The 13661-nt window shown below is 51.0% G+C and overlaps 2 protein-coding genes across 4 annotated transcripts in view; one reads left to right on the forward strand and one right to left on the reverse strand.

Annotated features, from left to right (window-relative positions):
* SNED1 (sushi, nidogen and EGF like domains 1) overlaps positions 1 to 3837 on the forward strand; it is an 89307-nt gene extending 85470 nt beyond the window's left edge. Inside the window, exons 29-31 of the mRNA XM_079923923.1 lie at positions 704 to 784; positions 1665 to 1702; positions 3745 to 3837. Coding sequence (XP_079780049.1) covers positions 704 to 784; positions 1665 to 1701 — 118 coding nt within the window. The 3' untranslated portion in view covers position 1702; positions 3745 to 3837. The remainder of the gene's footprint in view (positions 1 to 703; positions 785 to 1664; positions 1703 to 3744) is intronic.
* Positions 3243 to 12684, reverse strand: MTERF4 (mitochondrial transcription termination factor 4; the record flags this gene model as incomplete). 3 transcript variants are annotated; one of them, XR_013828664.1, is made up of 5 exons in its annotated part: positions 3243 to 6332; positions 6414 to 8239; positions 8909 to 9093; positions 11026 to 11509; positions 12664 to 12684. XR_013828664.1 is itself a non-coding variant. In XM_079923921.1 (4 exons), 4 exons carry the CDS (start codon positions 12682 to 12684, stop codon positions 7916 to 7918), a joined length of 1014 nt encoding a protein of 337 aa, XP_079780047.1. In that variant the 3' UTR covers positions 3243 to 7915. The 3 variants fall into 3 exon arrangements, 2 of the variants coding, with proteins under 2 accessions (XP_079780047.1, XP_079780048.1); XM_079923921.1 differs by having other exon boundaries at positions 3243 to 8239; XM_079923922.1 differs by having other exon boundaries at positions 3243 to 8239; positions 11026 to 11459; positions 12664 to 12676.
* Positions 12685 to 13661: the final 977 nt, after the last annotated feature.

The raw sequence follows: 13661 nt of genomic DNA on the forward strand, positions 1-13661 counted from the left end.
CTTCTCAAACTTCTCCATCAACTGCCCGTAAGAGTGCAGTCACATTGTCTCAAGGCTTCGGAGCCAAGTAGCCTGTCTCAAGCAAGACATGTCTTTGAAATAGCACATTTTTAAAAAAATATTTATTTTTTGGCTGCATTGGGTCTTAGTTGGGGCACTCGGGATCTTTCGTTGTGGCGCGCAGGCTCTTCATTGCAGTGCATAGGCTTTTTTCCAGTTGTGCATGGGCTGGCACGCGGGCTTGCCAGTCATAGCGCGTGGGCTCCAAAATGCATGGGCTCTGTAGTTGCAGAGCGCGGGCTCAGCTGCCCTGCAGCATGTGGGATCTTAGTTCCCCGATCAGGGATCGAACCGGAGTCCCCTGCGTTGCAAGACGGATTCTTAACCACTGAACCACCAGGAAAGTCCCAGCACACTTTATCTCTTACTATATATCACTTTGTCAACACTCATCATAATGTACACTTAAAATGAGTGTATCTTATTTTACATAAATCATACCTTGATAAAGTCATTTTTTTCAATTACATGATTTTTATGTTGGACATTTTAATACATCCACAGGAGGTAAAGTTTTATCAGGAGAATAATAGCCTTTCCTCAGACACCTGTACAGCTACCTGTAGGTTTGTGTAGCCTAGGTGAAGGGGCTGGGCAACATTCTGCTCAGTTTCCGGCTTCACTGAGCTTTCTTGTGATGCAGGTATAAAAGAGTCTACAAAGTGCATCCAGACACCTGTTTCAAAGAGAGCTGTGAGAGCACGCGTGCCAGGACCCCAGACAGGTGCGTCCCAGGGAGGAGGCCCGTGCTGTGCCCTGCAGGCGGCCACAGGTGGCCCTGGTGACTGGGGCTGTGGGATGCCACAGGCCATGGCCGAGCCAGGTTGCCAAGATGTGCAGCCCGGCTATGCTAAGGAACTGTGTGCCCACATGTGTACACGTGAGCGCACACAGATGGGTACAGCTGGGCATGGTGGATGCTGGTAGGGGTCACAGAGTGGGTGCTGGGGAGGTTACATGGTGGGTGCTGGGAAGGTCACAGGGCAGGTGCTGGAGGGAGGTTGAGTGGTGGTGCTGGGGGGGGTCACTCTGGTTATGCACGTTCACACAGTATCTGGCACTAGTATTGGGAAGTGTTACTGACAGGTCCAATTATATAAATACAGTAAATCTCTATTTACTTTTTATTCACTCTCACCCAGGTTCTTTCCCCAAAGGGCTCAAGGTAGTCACAGATTATTATATAATGCACTGCCTGAGTACAGACAGCAGAGTCCAAACCTCTGTCACATTCTCCACAGACCAGTCACCACATGCACCAGGTCTTGTGTTTCTGAGTCAAGGAAAAACCCACCCTGCCTTACCCAAGCGCATCACCTGTCTCCCATCACCCATCCTCCACACTCCCTCTCACTCTCCATGACTCACACCCAGCCAGGCAGCCTTCCTCATCACTCCACAACTCCCACCCCAAGCCAGGTGGGCACACACAGACTCAAACGTTCATCCCTGTGTCAGTGTCTCACTACCACACTCCCCAAACTGGAACACATGTGACCTACAGACAAGACAGGATCACAGCAGGCAGGCTGGGCCGAGGAAGCTGCAGAGTTACAGGGACACAGGTTTCTTTTTAATAAACCGCATTTCTCTAATTATTTCAGGAAACAAAGTAACAGTCCTACACTGAAGAAATCTTAAGGTACGTTCCCACAGCCAGCAGAGCTGCTGGGAAGTCTGAGGGACATCGCCCCAGCACGCGGCCCTCAGGAGAGCTGCTGTCTCCTTGTGGAGCCCTGAGAAGAAAGCTCAGTGTGTGCTCTGTGTCATAAACTCAGACCAGAAGGTTTCAGAACTTCCTAAGGGGGTTAAAATGGGTGAGAAAAATAATACTTAAGGAAGGCCTCCCAATAGACATAAACTTGGTCTGATACATCGAGTCCCACTCTATCTCACTCTATCTCAATGGGCAGAGAAACCCCTTCCCCAGTCATCAGCAATGGCAATGGAGGGGGCGGGTGAGCTCTTAGAGGGAGGTGGGACTGACAGGGGCTGCTGGGAGGGCAGGCGAGGGGGGACAGTGGGAGGGGCCTGGGATGCCAGAAGGCAGAGGAATTCTAGGAGTGCTTTCCAGACCCTAAATGGCAGTCCACTGAGAAAGGGTGTGCGGCCTTGATCACGTAACTCTGGGTAAGTCCTGAGACTCCCTCACTGGGAGAGTGCCAACGAACACAGGCCTCCTGAGCATTCAGAAACCCTGAAACGGAAGAAGCTTTCTAGCGCTATTCCTGCTTAATCCAGCATTTCCCAACCTCTGTGCAGTCAGCCCATGTGACTCCCACCCCCTCACACGCACGCTCTGTGGAAACCTTCACGATAATCTGCAAGATACTAGGCTAAGCCACAGAGACCCATCCACAGCCCAACACAATTTCTTATCAACGTGACGCACTGGGAATGAAAGAGGGATTCTGGCTGACCCAGGACAGCTCACCACTCGAGCTCCATAAAGGAGCCTAGAAGCCCATCTTCCTGGTGGTGTAGGAGAGGAGTGAGACTCCTGGGTACCTGGGTACCAAGCAGCTTCACAAACAGGCTACATTTTTTTATATGGCTGAGAAGATGAAGAAGAAATGTTACTCAGAGACCTTTATAAACAACCAGAAGCAAAAGAGCTTCGCAGGTATAGGCTGACACTAAAGCAGAATGTTCACCAACCAAGCAGGGAAAGCAGAGGCTGGGACCCACAGGCTGGGCAGCGGCACGTGAGCGAGAACGTGTGACCTCAGGCGTTCAGTTCCCATCAAAAGTCTCTGCGTTCAGGTCCCACCTACTCAAAGGCATCACTCCCCCCCCCCCCCCGCCACCACATACCCAAAACATGCACTCCAAGGCTTGCAAGCAATTCACCACCCACAGATATAACTGGGGTGTGAAACATTTATATTGCAATAAGTCATCTGATTTTATATATATATATATATGTATGTATATATATATATTTTTTTTGCAGTACGCGGGCCTCTCACCGCTCTTGCCTCTCCCGTTGCGGAGCACAGGCTCTGGACGCACAGGCTCAGCGGCCATGGCTCATGGGCCCAGCTGCTCCGTGGCATGTGGGATCCTCCCGGACCAGGGCACGATCCCGTGTCCCCTGCATCAGCAGGCGGACTCTCAACCACTGCGCCACCAGGGAAGCCCAATATATATATTTTTAAACTCATTCAATGAATCCATTTCTATAAAAACACATCAGAAACCCTCAACTGTTAAATTATCAAATACTGGCTTTTAGGATACCCATTCTTCAGACAATAGAGAAAACACAAATAAGCAGGAAACATTCACATTCACACACACACACACACACACACACACACACACACACACACACACACACGAACAAAGTGCAAGAATTCATTTCAGTCGAGAGAGACCAGGGACAGCCCATACACCTTCAGAGAAAAGAACCAAGGCGGCACCAAATGAAGGGGGTTGCAGCCTGCAGATTTCAAATTGAAGCTGCAGTGCTGCCCACGTGTCCCCACCACTGGGGGGTATAGTCAGTCCTCCACGAGCCTGCCCCCCAGCACCCACTGCCATGTCACAGGGAACAAACTTCACAGTTCTGACGTGGCAAGCTCTTCAGGTACTCCGGGGGCAGCAACCTGGGAGCCGCCGCTGTAAAGCGGAATGGGTACCACCACCATCCTCCTCACGCCCTGGTCTGTTTTCTCTTCTAAGGATCAGGATGCTCTTGTTAACGCTCCATCAACCTCACGAGTTTCTAAAGCCCAGGAAGACGAGGTCTAAAATTGGATTGAGAACAAGGTCCTGGCTGGAGTCGGTGCCCTGAGTGGCTTCTCTCCTCTGGCCTCTGGAAGACAGACGGCCAGGCCAGGCAAGCACCAGCCACGACCAGGGAGACCTCCGGGACAGAACCCACACCTGACGTAGCCCAGGCTGCCGTCTCCTAGGGAGAATGCGCACCCACGGCGCACATGTTAGCCCTGGATGGCAAGGCTGTCCACCAGGAACGCTTCTGCAACCTTCAGAAACCCGTTCTCAGATTCCGAAGTCAGAGAAAGCGTTCTCCCTTTGAGAGCTAGCAACAAAATTGAGGAACTGCTCTCAACAGCTTCCAAGGCAGAGATGGTGGGGCTGGGAGGAAGGGGCAGAGATGAGGCCACACTGCAAGCACTTCGCCCGGCTCTCCTCCGCCAGCAGATTATTTATGCTGACCATTCGCAGGCTACTGCTCCATCATACGGACCAGCTGACTCAGAGAGAGAAAATGATAACACTAAGACGGAGTTTAGACACTTTTTACCTACAACCTTTTCTGCAAAGGTCAGACAGTATTCCTGGCTTTGAGGACCCTATGGTCTCTGTGGCAATGACTCAGCTCTGCAGTGGTAGCACAAATGCAGCCAACAGACTTGTGACTGACCAGGCGTGGCTGGGTTCCAATAAAACTTTATTTACAAAAACAGGCAGGGCCAAGTTGGCCCATGCACCACACTGGGTTAATCCCTGGTCTTCGAGGTCATAGGCTTTGGCCTCTCCCCTGGATGACAAGTCCCACCAAGGCACCAAAGACCTCAAGGGTTTCATGGAAACCTCAAGGGTTTCAGACCCCACTTGGAAAGCCAAGGCAGCACCTCTACCAAGTCCAGCCAGGGCTCCTCCCACAGGCCTGAACGCGACGCTGGTTAGGGTTTCTCTTAGTCCAGGACGCAAATAACGCTGTGTGGGGCTCTCAGGTAGTAAGCACCGTGTTCCACACGCTCCTCCTTCACACACAGATCGCCGCGTCATCCTGCCACGCCTGCTCTCTAGCGCGCTTCTAAGCAGCGCTTGCTTCTCCCTGCAAATGAGCTGAAAACCAGAGAAGCCGACCCCACCTCTAGTGCGCTGAACATTTTAGCCGCTGGCCCAGACTGGAACTCAGGCCCCGTGCATCTTCCACTGACTCTGCCCTGAGTCAGCACCACAGCCACAGAAAGCGGCTCTTCCTTTCATCTTTTATAAAAAAATTTTTTTTACAGAGTTATATTTTAGGCTTTTTATTTTTATTAAAGTTTTGTGTGCATATGTCTGTGTATTATGCATTCTGTCATTTTCAGCAAGGAGGAATAGTCATTTCGAGAAGTCTCTACTGTACTCCAGAAGGTCCCCAGTCTCCAAGGCCCACCTGGAGAAGACGGCTGAGTGCAGTCCAGGGGCTCTGACACTGGGAGAATCGAGAGAAAACCACATACATAAACACGTACTGCTGACCTCTGCTGTGGCACTGGGACCTGTCACTGTGCTTCTGTGTAGGCTACGGCGTCACGAGCAAACAGCAAGATCAAGTGATATCACTGGAAAGAAGACGAAACCCTCTACTGCCATGTTAATAACCTCAAGCCCCTCAGCCACGAGGCAAATGTAACGTGTTCCAGTCTGTAGCTTAGAAGCCCTTGTTTCTACAAGAAACAGTCTACTGAATCCTGAGCTTGGTGCTGTGTTTTCTTATGATTAACCCATTTTGATGTTTTATAAGTTAAACATCTAGTGAAAGACTTCCTGATGCTAAAGGAATTATAATTCATCCTTGAAACATTACAAATGAGCCACTGCTTTTTTCCACGTGGCTCCTTCTTAAAACTCTAACGTCTTCCTTGGAGATACTCAAGGTCCACCCCAAAAAATTAGCAAAAATGGAATCAAAACATTGCCAGGGGCATACACATTTCTGTGTCGAAAAGAAAGGAGCGATCCTGAGTTGCCGAGTTAGCCTTGTGCTAATCAAAACTTGGATCAACTAACCACGTAATCGAGCTTAGATTTAAGATTCTGTTAGTCCCGACTGGGGGGCACAAGAGCAACACCCTAGGTTCCAGGGATCGTGCCGGCCACCCGGAGACCACAAAACACAAGAGTAAATGAAAAATGAAATCTCTTTACTTTCAAATCATTCTGCCCATGGCTAAGAAAGACAGTAAAGACAAAACCTCCCTTTTCCCCTTGCACAAGGACTGACACGGGTGCAAATGAGGAAAGCTATGCGGCACCCTGCTGCTCACCCACCAGCCACACCAACAGGCAAGGGCTCCACCCGGTGTCAGCCAACCTCCAGCACCTTCCCTGGGCTGGAACTCCTGCCACTGGCCAACAACTGCCCCTGATGTCGGACCCACGTGTGGAGGGACTCACTGAGCTACTGTGCTTTTGCAAAACAAAGTCTTTCTCTTTGCAGTCATGCTCGAATATGAGCCTGGAGAAAGCAAAAACATCTGCTCCTCAGTAAATGCAGCTCAAACCTACCCGCAATGAAACACAGCTCAAACCTACCCGCAATGAAACACAGCTCAAACCTACCCGCAATGAAACACAGCTCAAACCTACCCGCAATGAAACACAGCTAAAACCTACCAAGAGAACCCCAGTAGAGAGGAGACAGGAACTCTCTTTAAAAATCAGCTATTTACTTTACTTTTAAATAAAAGAGAAACAAATGTAAGCCCATTTAAAACCTTAAGTCCTCACGAATCAACACGGTCGCGTTTTGCTAAATGGGGCCTGAGAGCAGTGTCTGAGCCTTGGCGCTGCTGTCTCTGGGCTGGCTCACCCTGTCGTGGGCCTGTCCTGTGACTGTAGGATGTTTAGAAGCAGCCCTGGCCTCGACCTACTAGACCCCACTAGACCCCAACTGCACACCCTCCTGGTCCTAACAACCAGATGGGAAATGTCCCCAGATGTTGCTAGGTGTTCCCTGTTGTCAAGATCACCCCCAGGTGAGAACCGCCACCTGCCAGGACTTACGTGGTCTCTGCAAGAAAAGCGAGGCCAAGCACCAGGAGTCTCGTGTGTAGCTGTTAAAATGCTGTAAAGACCTGAGTTTTGGGCACGTCACCAAAAATGTCTTCTGCAGCATCAATCCTGTGCCAGCTGCCCCCAAGAAAGGAATCTCCAGAACCTTCTAGGAATCACCCATCTTCCCATCCCTCGCAGAGCTCACGCCATCAGGGCTGTACCTCTACCTCAGAGATGACCCCTGGCTTACATCCAAGCCCATTCCCCAACCCCAACTCTTCAAGTCACTCCTCAGACCCACTGGCCTCCCCAAGGGGCCTTCCACCACCTCTGGTGTCGCGGAGAGCTCCCTGAAATGAAACCAAGCCCAGACCTGTGGCCCTGGCTCCAGGTCAGAACTCCACGGACGCCAGAGACGTCAGGCCTGGACGCAACCCCCTGGGCCTGAGCTGGCGTGAAAGCAAACTCCGCCGGTGGTCAGAGTCAGGGCCTGCTCTTCACAAAGATGCAAAAAGCGCCCTCCCCGCGTTGCTGGCGTTAAGAAGCTGTGCAGAACAAAACCATACATCACTAATCAACTTCCTTTTACTCTGCTGTACAATGACTGCAATTACGAAACCATAAACTATTTTTGAACTGAAAACCTGAGTATTTTTGTGGAAAACCTGTTCCTTGTTTTCATAAAATAAAGTGCTGTGATAACCTAAAAGCTCGCTGTCTTCTCAGAACTCTATCTTTGTCACGAGGAGGATGTAAAATGACTCCTGAACCAGAAGAAACATCCCCCACTGTCACGGGACTGTCACCAACACAGATGGGAGAGAAAAAGTAAGACCGAACGTCGATGTGTCAAGCCCCCCCCCACGATCTAGAGGCTCAAAGTCAGCCTTTTGCTCAGGATGGAACAGGGCCCTCCCCCCTGAACCTGATGGCAGATCAAACCAATGCATCTGCTTCTTAGTCTACTTCTCAGGTGATTTCCAATTAATTTTTTATCAAAAGACCAGTTTGAGAATGAAAAATAACCTGAGAAGATCCAAGTGAAGTTCCCAAAAGCCTTGAGGAAACTACAGTACCCTCCGATCCGTCTGGGCTTCTCTGCACTCCAGTCCGTCCGTCACGGCCCCGCCTCCTCCGGGCTTCCGGCATCAGCCATTCGGCCCTCAGACTCCTCCTCCTCCCGGGCCAAGAGTTCCTTAAAAACCCCAAACTCCTCAGCAGAAGAACAGGCTGTCTTGGCCAGAAACTCAGCTTCTGAAACCCTGAGGATGTCCCTGAGTAAAGGGTTGGGGACCAGCGTCTGCCCCTTCTTGTCGGGGGTCTGGTACCGGCCCAGGCGCTCCAGGAACACGTGCCTCTCCTTGGTCTTGGTCATGGAGTACTGCAGGAAGTCGGTCTTCACCACGTCCACATGTTTAATCCCCATCCTGAAATAGGCATACTGGAGACACAGCATGGTTAGGAAGTGCAGCTGCAGAAAGCTTTGGAGGCTCCTAAGGCGCAGTGAACTGAACTGTCCAAAAGCACTGGGAGAGACCTGCCTCACTAGCGACGGCAGAACACTACGATCCCGACACCTGCGTGATGGCTTTCAAAGCATTTTCAAATCCATATCGAGAAAAATGCAGCAGAAAATAAAGGGCAGGAGGGAGAAATTAAGTTCTATTTTTCTTCATGGGGTAAGGAAAACTCTGAGTATGGAAAAAATAGGCAAAAAATTCAGAAAACATCTAGGATTTGACCTAAGCCATCATAATTGTTACCAAAAAATTAGGACACCCTTCACAATTATGTTTCTAAGATCAACATGCAAAATAGGTTCTAAAGATAGGAAGGTTCTAGCTATTTTTAAATTAAGTATTTTAAGCAGAGGCCTCATTAGGATTCTAAGAATAGACCTGGGTCATCCGTTATTAATGGCAGAAAAGTTGCAAAAGAGGTTTTTTTTACCTGTAGTAAAGAAGTGAAGAACGAAAACCGAACTCTCTTTGGCTGGTGCAAGCAAAGAGGGTCTAGGCCTTTCACCTCATCCACTCGCCCCCGCGAGTCAGCTAACCCTGACTACACTCGAAAACTTGCTGTTACTAATCACGCCACCAGGAATTCTCACCTGGAATTTGTATTCCAGTTCACCAGGGTCCTCCCGAAGAACACAGGGGCATCTGTGCAAAATCTCGGTGACTTGCTTTACCGTGAAAAGGCACTTCTCCTTGAGAACCCCGACGATGCTCTCAATGTCCCGCTGACGCATGGTGAAAATTTCAGGGCAAGAGTAAAGCACCCGCTTTAATTTCCCTGAAGAACGTAAAAAAGGGCAAGTACATAATTTTAGGATATTCCAGAAGCCCAAGTGACCAACCACACCCAATACAAGCCAGCATTTAAAAATCAAACAAGGATCCTCTCTTCCACAGAAGGAGTGCCAGCTTCAGATAACGTCTTCCCAGAAGCGTCGTGGAAATGGGATGGGCCAGAATGAGACATCTCCCCACTGACTCCCTCTCACTTCTCAGACTCGCCAACCCTCCCTCCTGGTATCAAGAGGCCTCTTTCTGGCCTCACAGCTGAAAGGCACCTACTTCATATTCTAGGTCTCCTCTTGCCCTTCTCACCTAGAAAAGACTTTCACAGGGATTTACTGGAAAGCTCAGACAGTAAGATGGGATAGTAGCTTCCCCCATGTCAGGGCTTTGGGTTCATGTTTCCTTCTATGATAAAATAGCCCTTGAAATATTCACAACCAACATTCTTAAGACTGAGGAGCCTGAACTCAATGAAAGGGCGTTCCGCTCTAATAATTAATGTAATAACCACAAGAATCATGACACACAACCACAGAGACTGGTGATCTCCTGGTTAGTGGGTGACCATATATTTTATCCACACTACGGTGCTTCTCAGTGACAGAGTCCCTATTAGTAACTGCATTAGGATAACTGGTATAAACCGAGACTCTCCCAGGCAAATTAAGGCATATGGTCTTCCTACAGGTAACTGAGTAAAATTTAGTACCTAGAAACTTAGAACCACTTATTTAAACTGTTAATTAAAATCTTCCTAACAGGTGAGCCAGTCAGTGTCTTGATAAAACGTGTCAGGAATGAATTTCAGGAATTTAGTCTTCATCTTTGCAGCTTAAGGCCATGCTGAGCTTGTTAATTTATTGATATAACCGCTGCATGTAAGGTGCTAAGTTTAGCTTTTTAGATTATACTGCGATAGGTAATCTGTTAAGAGAAACACACACCACTATCTTTTTGTTTGTTTGTTTGTTTTGTTTGTTTGTTTTGTTTTGTTTTGTTTTTTGCGGTAAGCGGGTCTCTCACTGTTGTGGCCTCTCCCGCGGAGCAAAGGCTCCAGACGCGCAGGATCAGCGGCCATGGCTCACGGGCCCAGCCGCTTCGCGGCATGTGGGATCCTCCCGGACCGGGGCACGAACCCGTGTCCCCTGCATCGGCAGGCGGACTCTCAACCACTGCGCCACCAGGGAAGCCCCACACCGCTATCTTTTGCTCATTTTCTAGAGAAGGAGACCGTAAAGATCCTCTGAAATCTGAATTCCCAAACCTTTTCTCCCCCTCCCCCACCCGACAATATTTTACCAGCAAGAGGCAAGAATAAACAAAAGAGTGGCATTCCTCTGGTCAAAGCAGGCAGGGGTCCTAGGAGTTGCTCACGCCACCCCGCCCCCAGAAGGCCCGTAAAGAGATCCAGTGAACTTCTAGGGCTCCCGGGGCGTGAATCCTGTGGGGGTGGGGATGGTGGCTCTTTTTGCCTTCACTCCACCAGTGTCCCAGGAATCTGGGCAGATCTCACATTCCACAGTAAATCGAGACACCTGACTGGAATCCAAGCCTCTACAGGGAACTTTGTCTCTCTGGCTTCCCATCACACAGACACAAAGCACTAAGCCCACCCCAACCAAGTCAGCTTGAGCATCAAAGGGCAACATACCTGCACATAAACCAACACCACGTGCCCAGCACCGTTCTGGATGCCCGAGCCTCCAGTGAACACGCCAGACACGAGCCTGGGTCGGTCACTCAGTCCCCCTCCCTCCTGCAATGCCCTCTGCGGAGCTCATTCTGCTTCCTCACCTCCAAGCCAAATCACACATTCCTCTCAAAGGCCTTCCCCCAGAAACCTCCCCGAATCGACCTCACCAGGCTGTTCGTTCCCCATCTCTGACTCCTCAGCTCCCTATATAAAATCTACACCTTCTCATACCTTCTCCAAGCCCCAGCTTTCGCAGGTAACTGGAGCGCTTCTTCATGTGCATGACAGGCAGTTTCAGTAACTGAGGACTCTTCTTTAAGGCCACACACACAGGCTCTGGATTCAGACCCAGGAGTATTAATTCTGAAATGATATCCAGCAACTGCTGAGGGTGGGTGCCTGGCTGTATACTGAGCAGTTCGTTAACATGGACATCACTGAAACCCATGTCCAGGAGGGAACTGACGACCTTCTCTCGCTCCACAGCCGTCCTCTGCTTCTCGAGGAGGCACTGAGTCAGCCCCGTCCTGTGCTCTGGTTCTTGCACGTACTTCTGGGGTTCAACAGAGGGTGACTCCCCGAGGCCCCCCCCGCTGGAGACCATTGTCAGTTTACGCAGCAAAAAAGCAGTTGTCCTCTTCTGTCCTCCAAGCCGAGTAGTCTGCCTAGCAATAAGGGACCAGGTGAGGGGGATCAGGCGGTGCCCATCCAAGACCTGTAAGACACAGCCCCCAAAGGGAATTAATTCCTCACCACTCCCACATAACGGACACCTCGGGATTTCTGAGGCAGGGTATTTAGTGCCTTGGTCCTACACAAACAGAAGTTTTTACAAGCAATCCGCAAAGTCATACCTGAACTTAAAAAGCCTACATAGAAAGACGTTCACGTACAGAGAACAGAGAACTGCAGAAGCACAGAGATGAGCTGTTGCTGCTATAACTGAGGAGACACAGACAAGGGGGAAAGGGGAGAACTATTTCAACGCCACCAGGTAAAGTGGGGGGGCGGGTTTCCTCCACCTTCTCAGTGCCTGGGGGGCCTGCAGATTTAACTGGAAGATTAGCAGGCAGAAAAAACAGTTTATTTATATGCATGTGGTGGCTCACAAGCGCTGGTTCCCTAAATGGCTGGAGTTGGGGGCTAACTTGAGCAAATGCGGGTGGGCTCCTAGGCGAGCAAATGGGAGCCCAGGAAGTCTGTGATAATGTTTGCTTATGTAGATGCACGTCGTCTTCCCTCTCTTTTTTCCTTCCTGGCCGTAAAGCTCCCCAGGAGAAAGGATCTGTGGCGCCCTCGCTCCCAGAAAGTTCTGCTTTTAGCGCGATAAGGGCCGCCCCAAGGCGGCTTCTTTCTGTATCTGCTAAACCTCAAATGTCTGTAACTTAAAGTGATTTCCGTGCCAACTCTGGGGGTCCAAGTGGGTACCCACACCTGAAAAATCTGGACCTCACGTGAGTCTCCAGATTCACGTACTTAAATTCATTCCACAAAAGAAATCCTGGTAGCCTGCAGGCAAACTACTCCCGTTGACTTCAGAACTCTCCAGGGTTCAGGCTGGCGCGTAACGAACGAGGCCCACATCCCCAGGCACTCAACCGCCCTTCACGGCCCGTCCCAAAGCCTCCCCAGCGCCCTCGGCCGCCGCGCCCCCGCCAGCCAGTCAAGTGCACCCGCTCGCTGCTCCCGCCTCCCGCTCTCGCCCTGTCTGGGGTCCACTCGCGGGGTCGGCCCAGCGCCGGCGGGGTGAAAGTGGGATAAAGCCGCACTGGCGGAGCGGAGAGCGCCGCAGATCAGGGTGCGGAACCAGGTCGGCGTGCGCCGGCCTCTACGACCCTCCAGGAGCCCCTGCTCGCGGTTCCCCCTCACCTGCCGACCCAACGCAGCCATAGCGCGAAGGCAGCGGCAGCGCCGCTGACGCCGGAAGCAGCCGTCTCCTGGGTCCGCCGCTTCCGCCCTCCGGGTCCGCCGCTTCCGCCCTTCCCCTCGGCAGCGCGAAGGCGCGGGAAGCAGTTCCGCCCAGCCCTTGTCCGCAGGTGTCCGGTGCTGGGCCGGTTTCTGGGGCCTGGGCCCGCCGCCACCTTGGGCGCGGAGAGCGCGCCTTCTCTGCTTGGTGCCTCCGCTGCCCGGGTTTCCGCTTTCTAGAGCTCTCGGCTAGCGCAACAAATGAACAGCTCCTTCCCCATACGTTCGCTTCTCATTACCTTAAAATTCCTCTTAAGAGTGGAGGTGAGAGGAAACCATAACCTCGCTCAAACCGGCCACCGCCTCGCGGTCCAGCAGTAACCTCCGCGGAGAAAGCAGGGCCCCTCCCAAGGCAGGTTCACGTTGAGGTAGAGACCGGGCGGTCTGAGTAAAAGGGAGCCGCTCCCAGATATAGTTATTTGGTGTGGAATCTGCATTCAATATGAATATTAGTGACAAGTTGAAATGGTAGTGGAGCGATCGGTTCAGGCATGCAAAATGGAGTCTGGCGGCCACGGAGGACCTGGTCTCAGCCACTCTCTGCACCGCTGAGAACGTGAGCTTTGAACTGTTCCAGACCCAGGGACACCCCCAGCCTATTCAGAACAGCACCTGCCAGCTCAACCTTCTGGTCTCAAGGTCTCCCTTTATAACCGTGCAACCATTTCAGACCCCAACCAATCCTTATTTGACAAGCACCCTTACTTCTTGTGAGCTCCAATTATAATTCTTGATAAACAACCCCACACACACACACACATATTCTAGAGGTTTAAAGTATCCAATGGAACTCCAGAAGTCTTTACAGTTTAAAAAAAGGGGGGGGGGGTCCTCCCAGCTTAGAGGTCTGGTTTCCTCTTGGGATGAAATCCAGTGATGTTTCAGCCTAATTTGCATTCATT

Source organism: Stenella coeruleoalba (genome assembly GCF_951394435.1).
Source record: "Stenella coeruleoalba genome assembly, chromosome: 6".
NCBI classification, from domain to species: domain Eukaryota; kingdom Metazoa; phylum Chordata; class Mammalia; order Artiodactyla; family Delphinidae; genus Stenella; species Stenella coeruleoalba.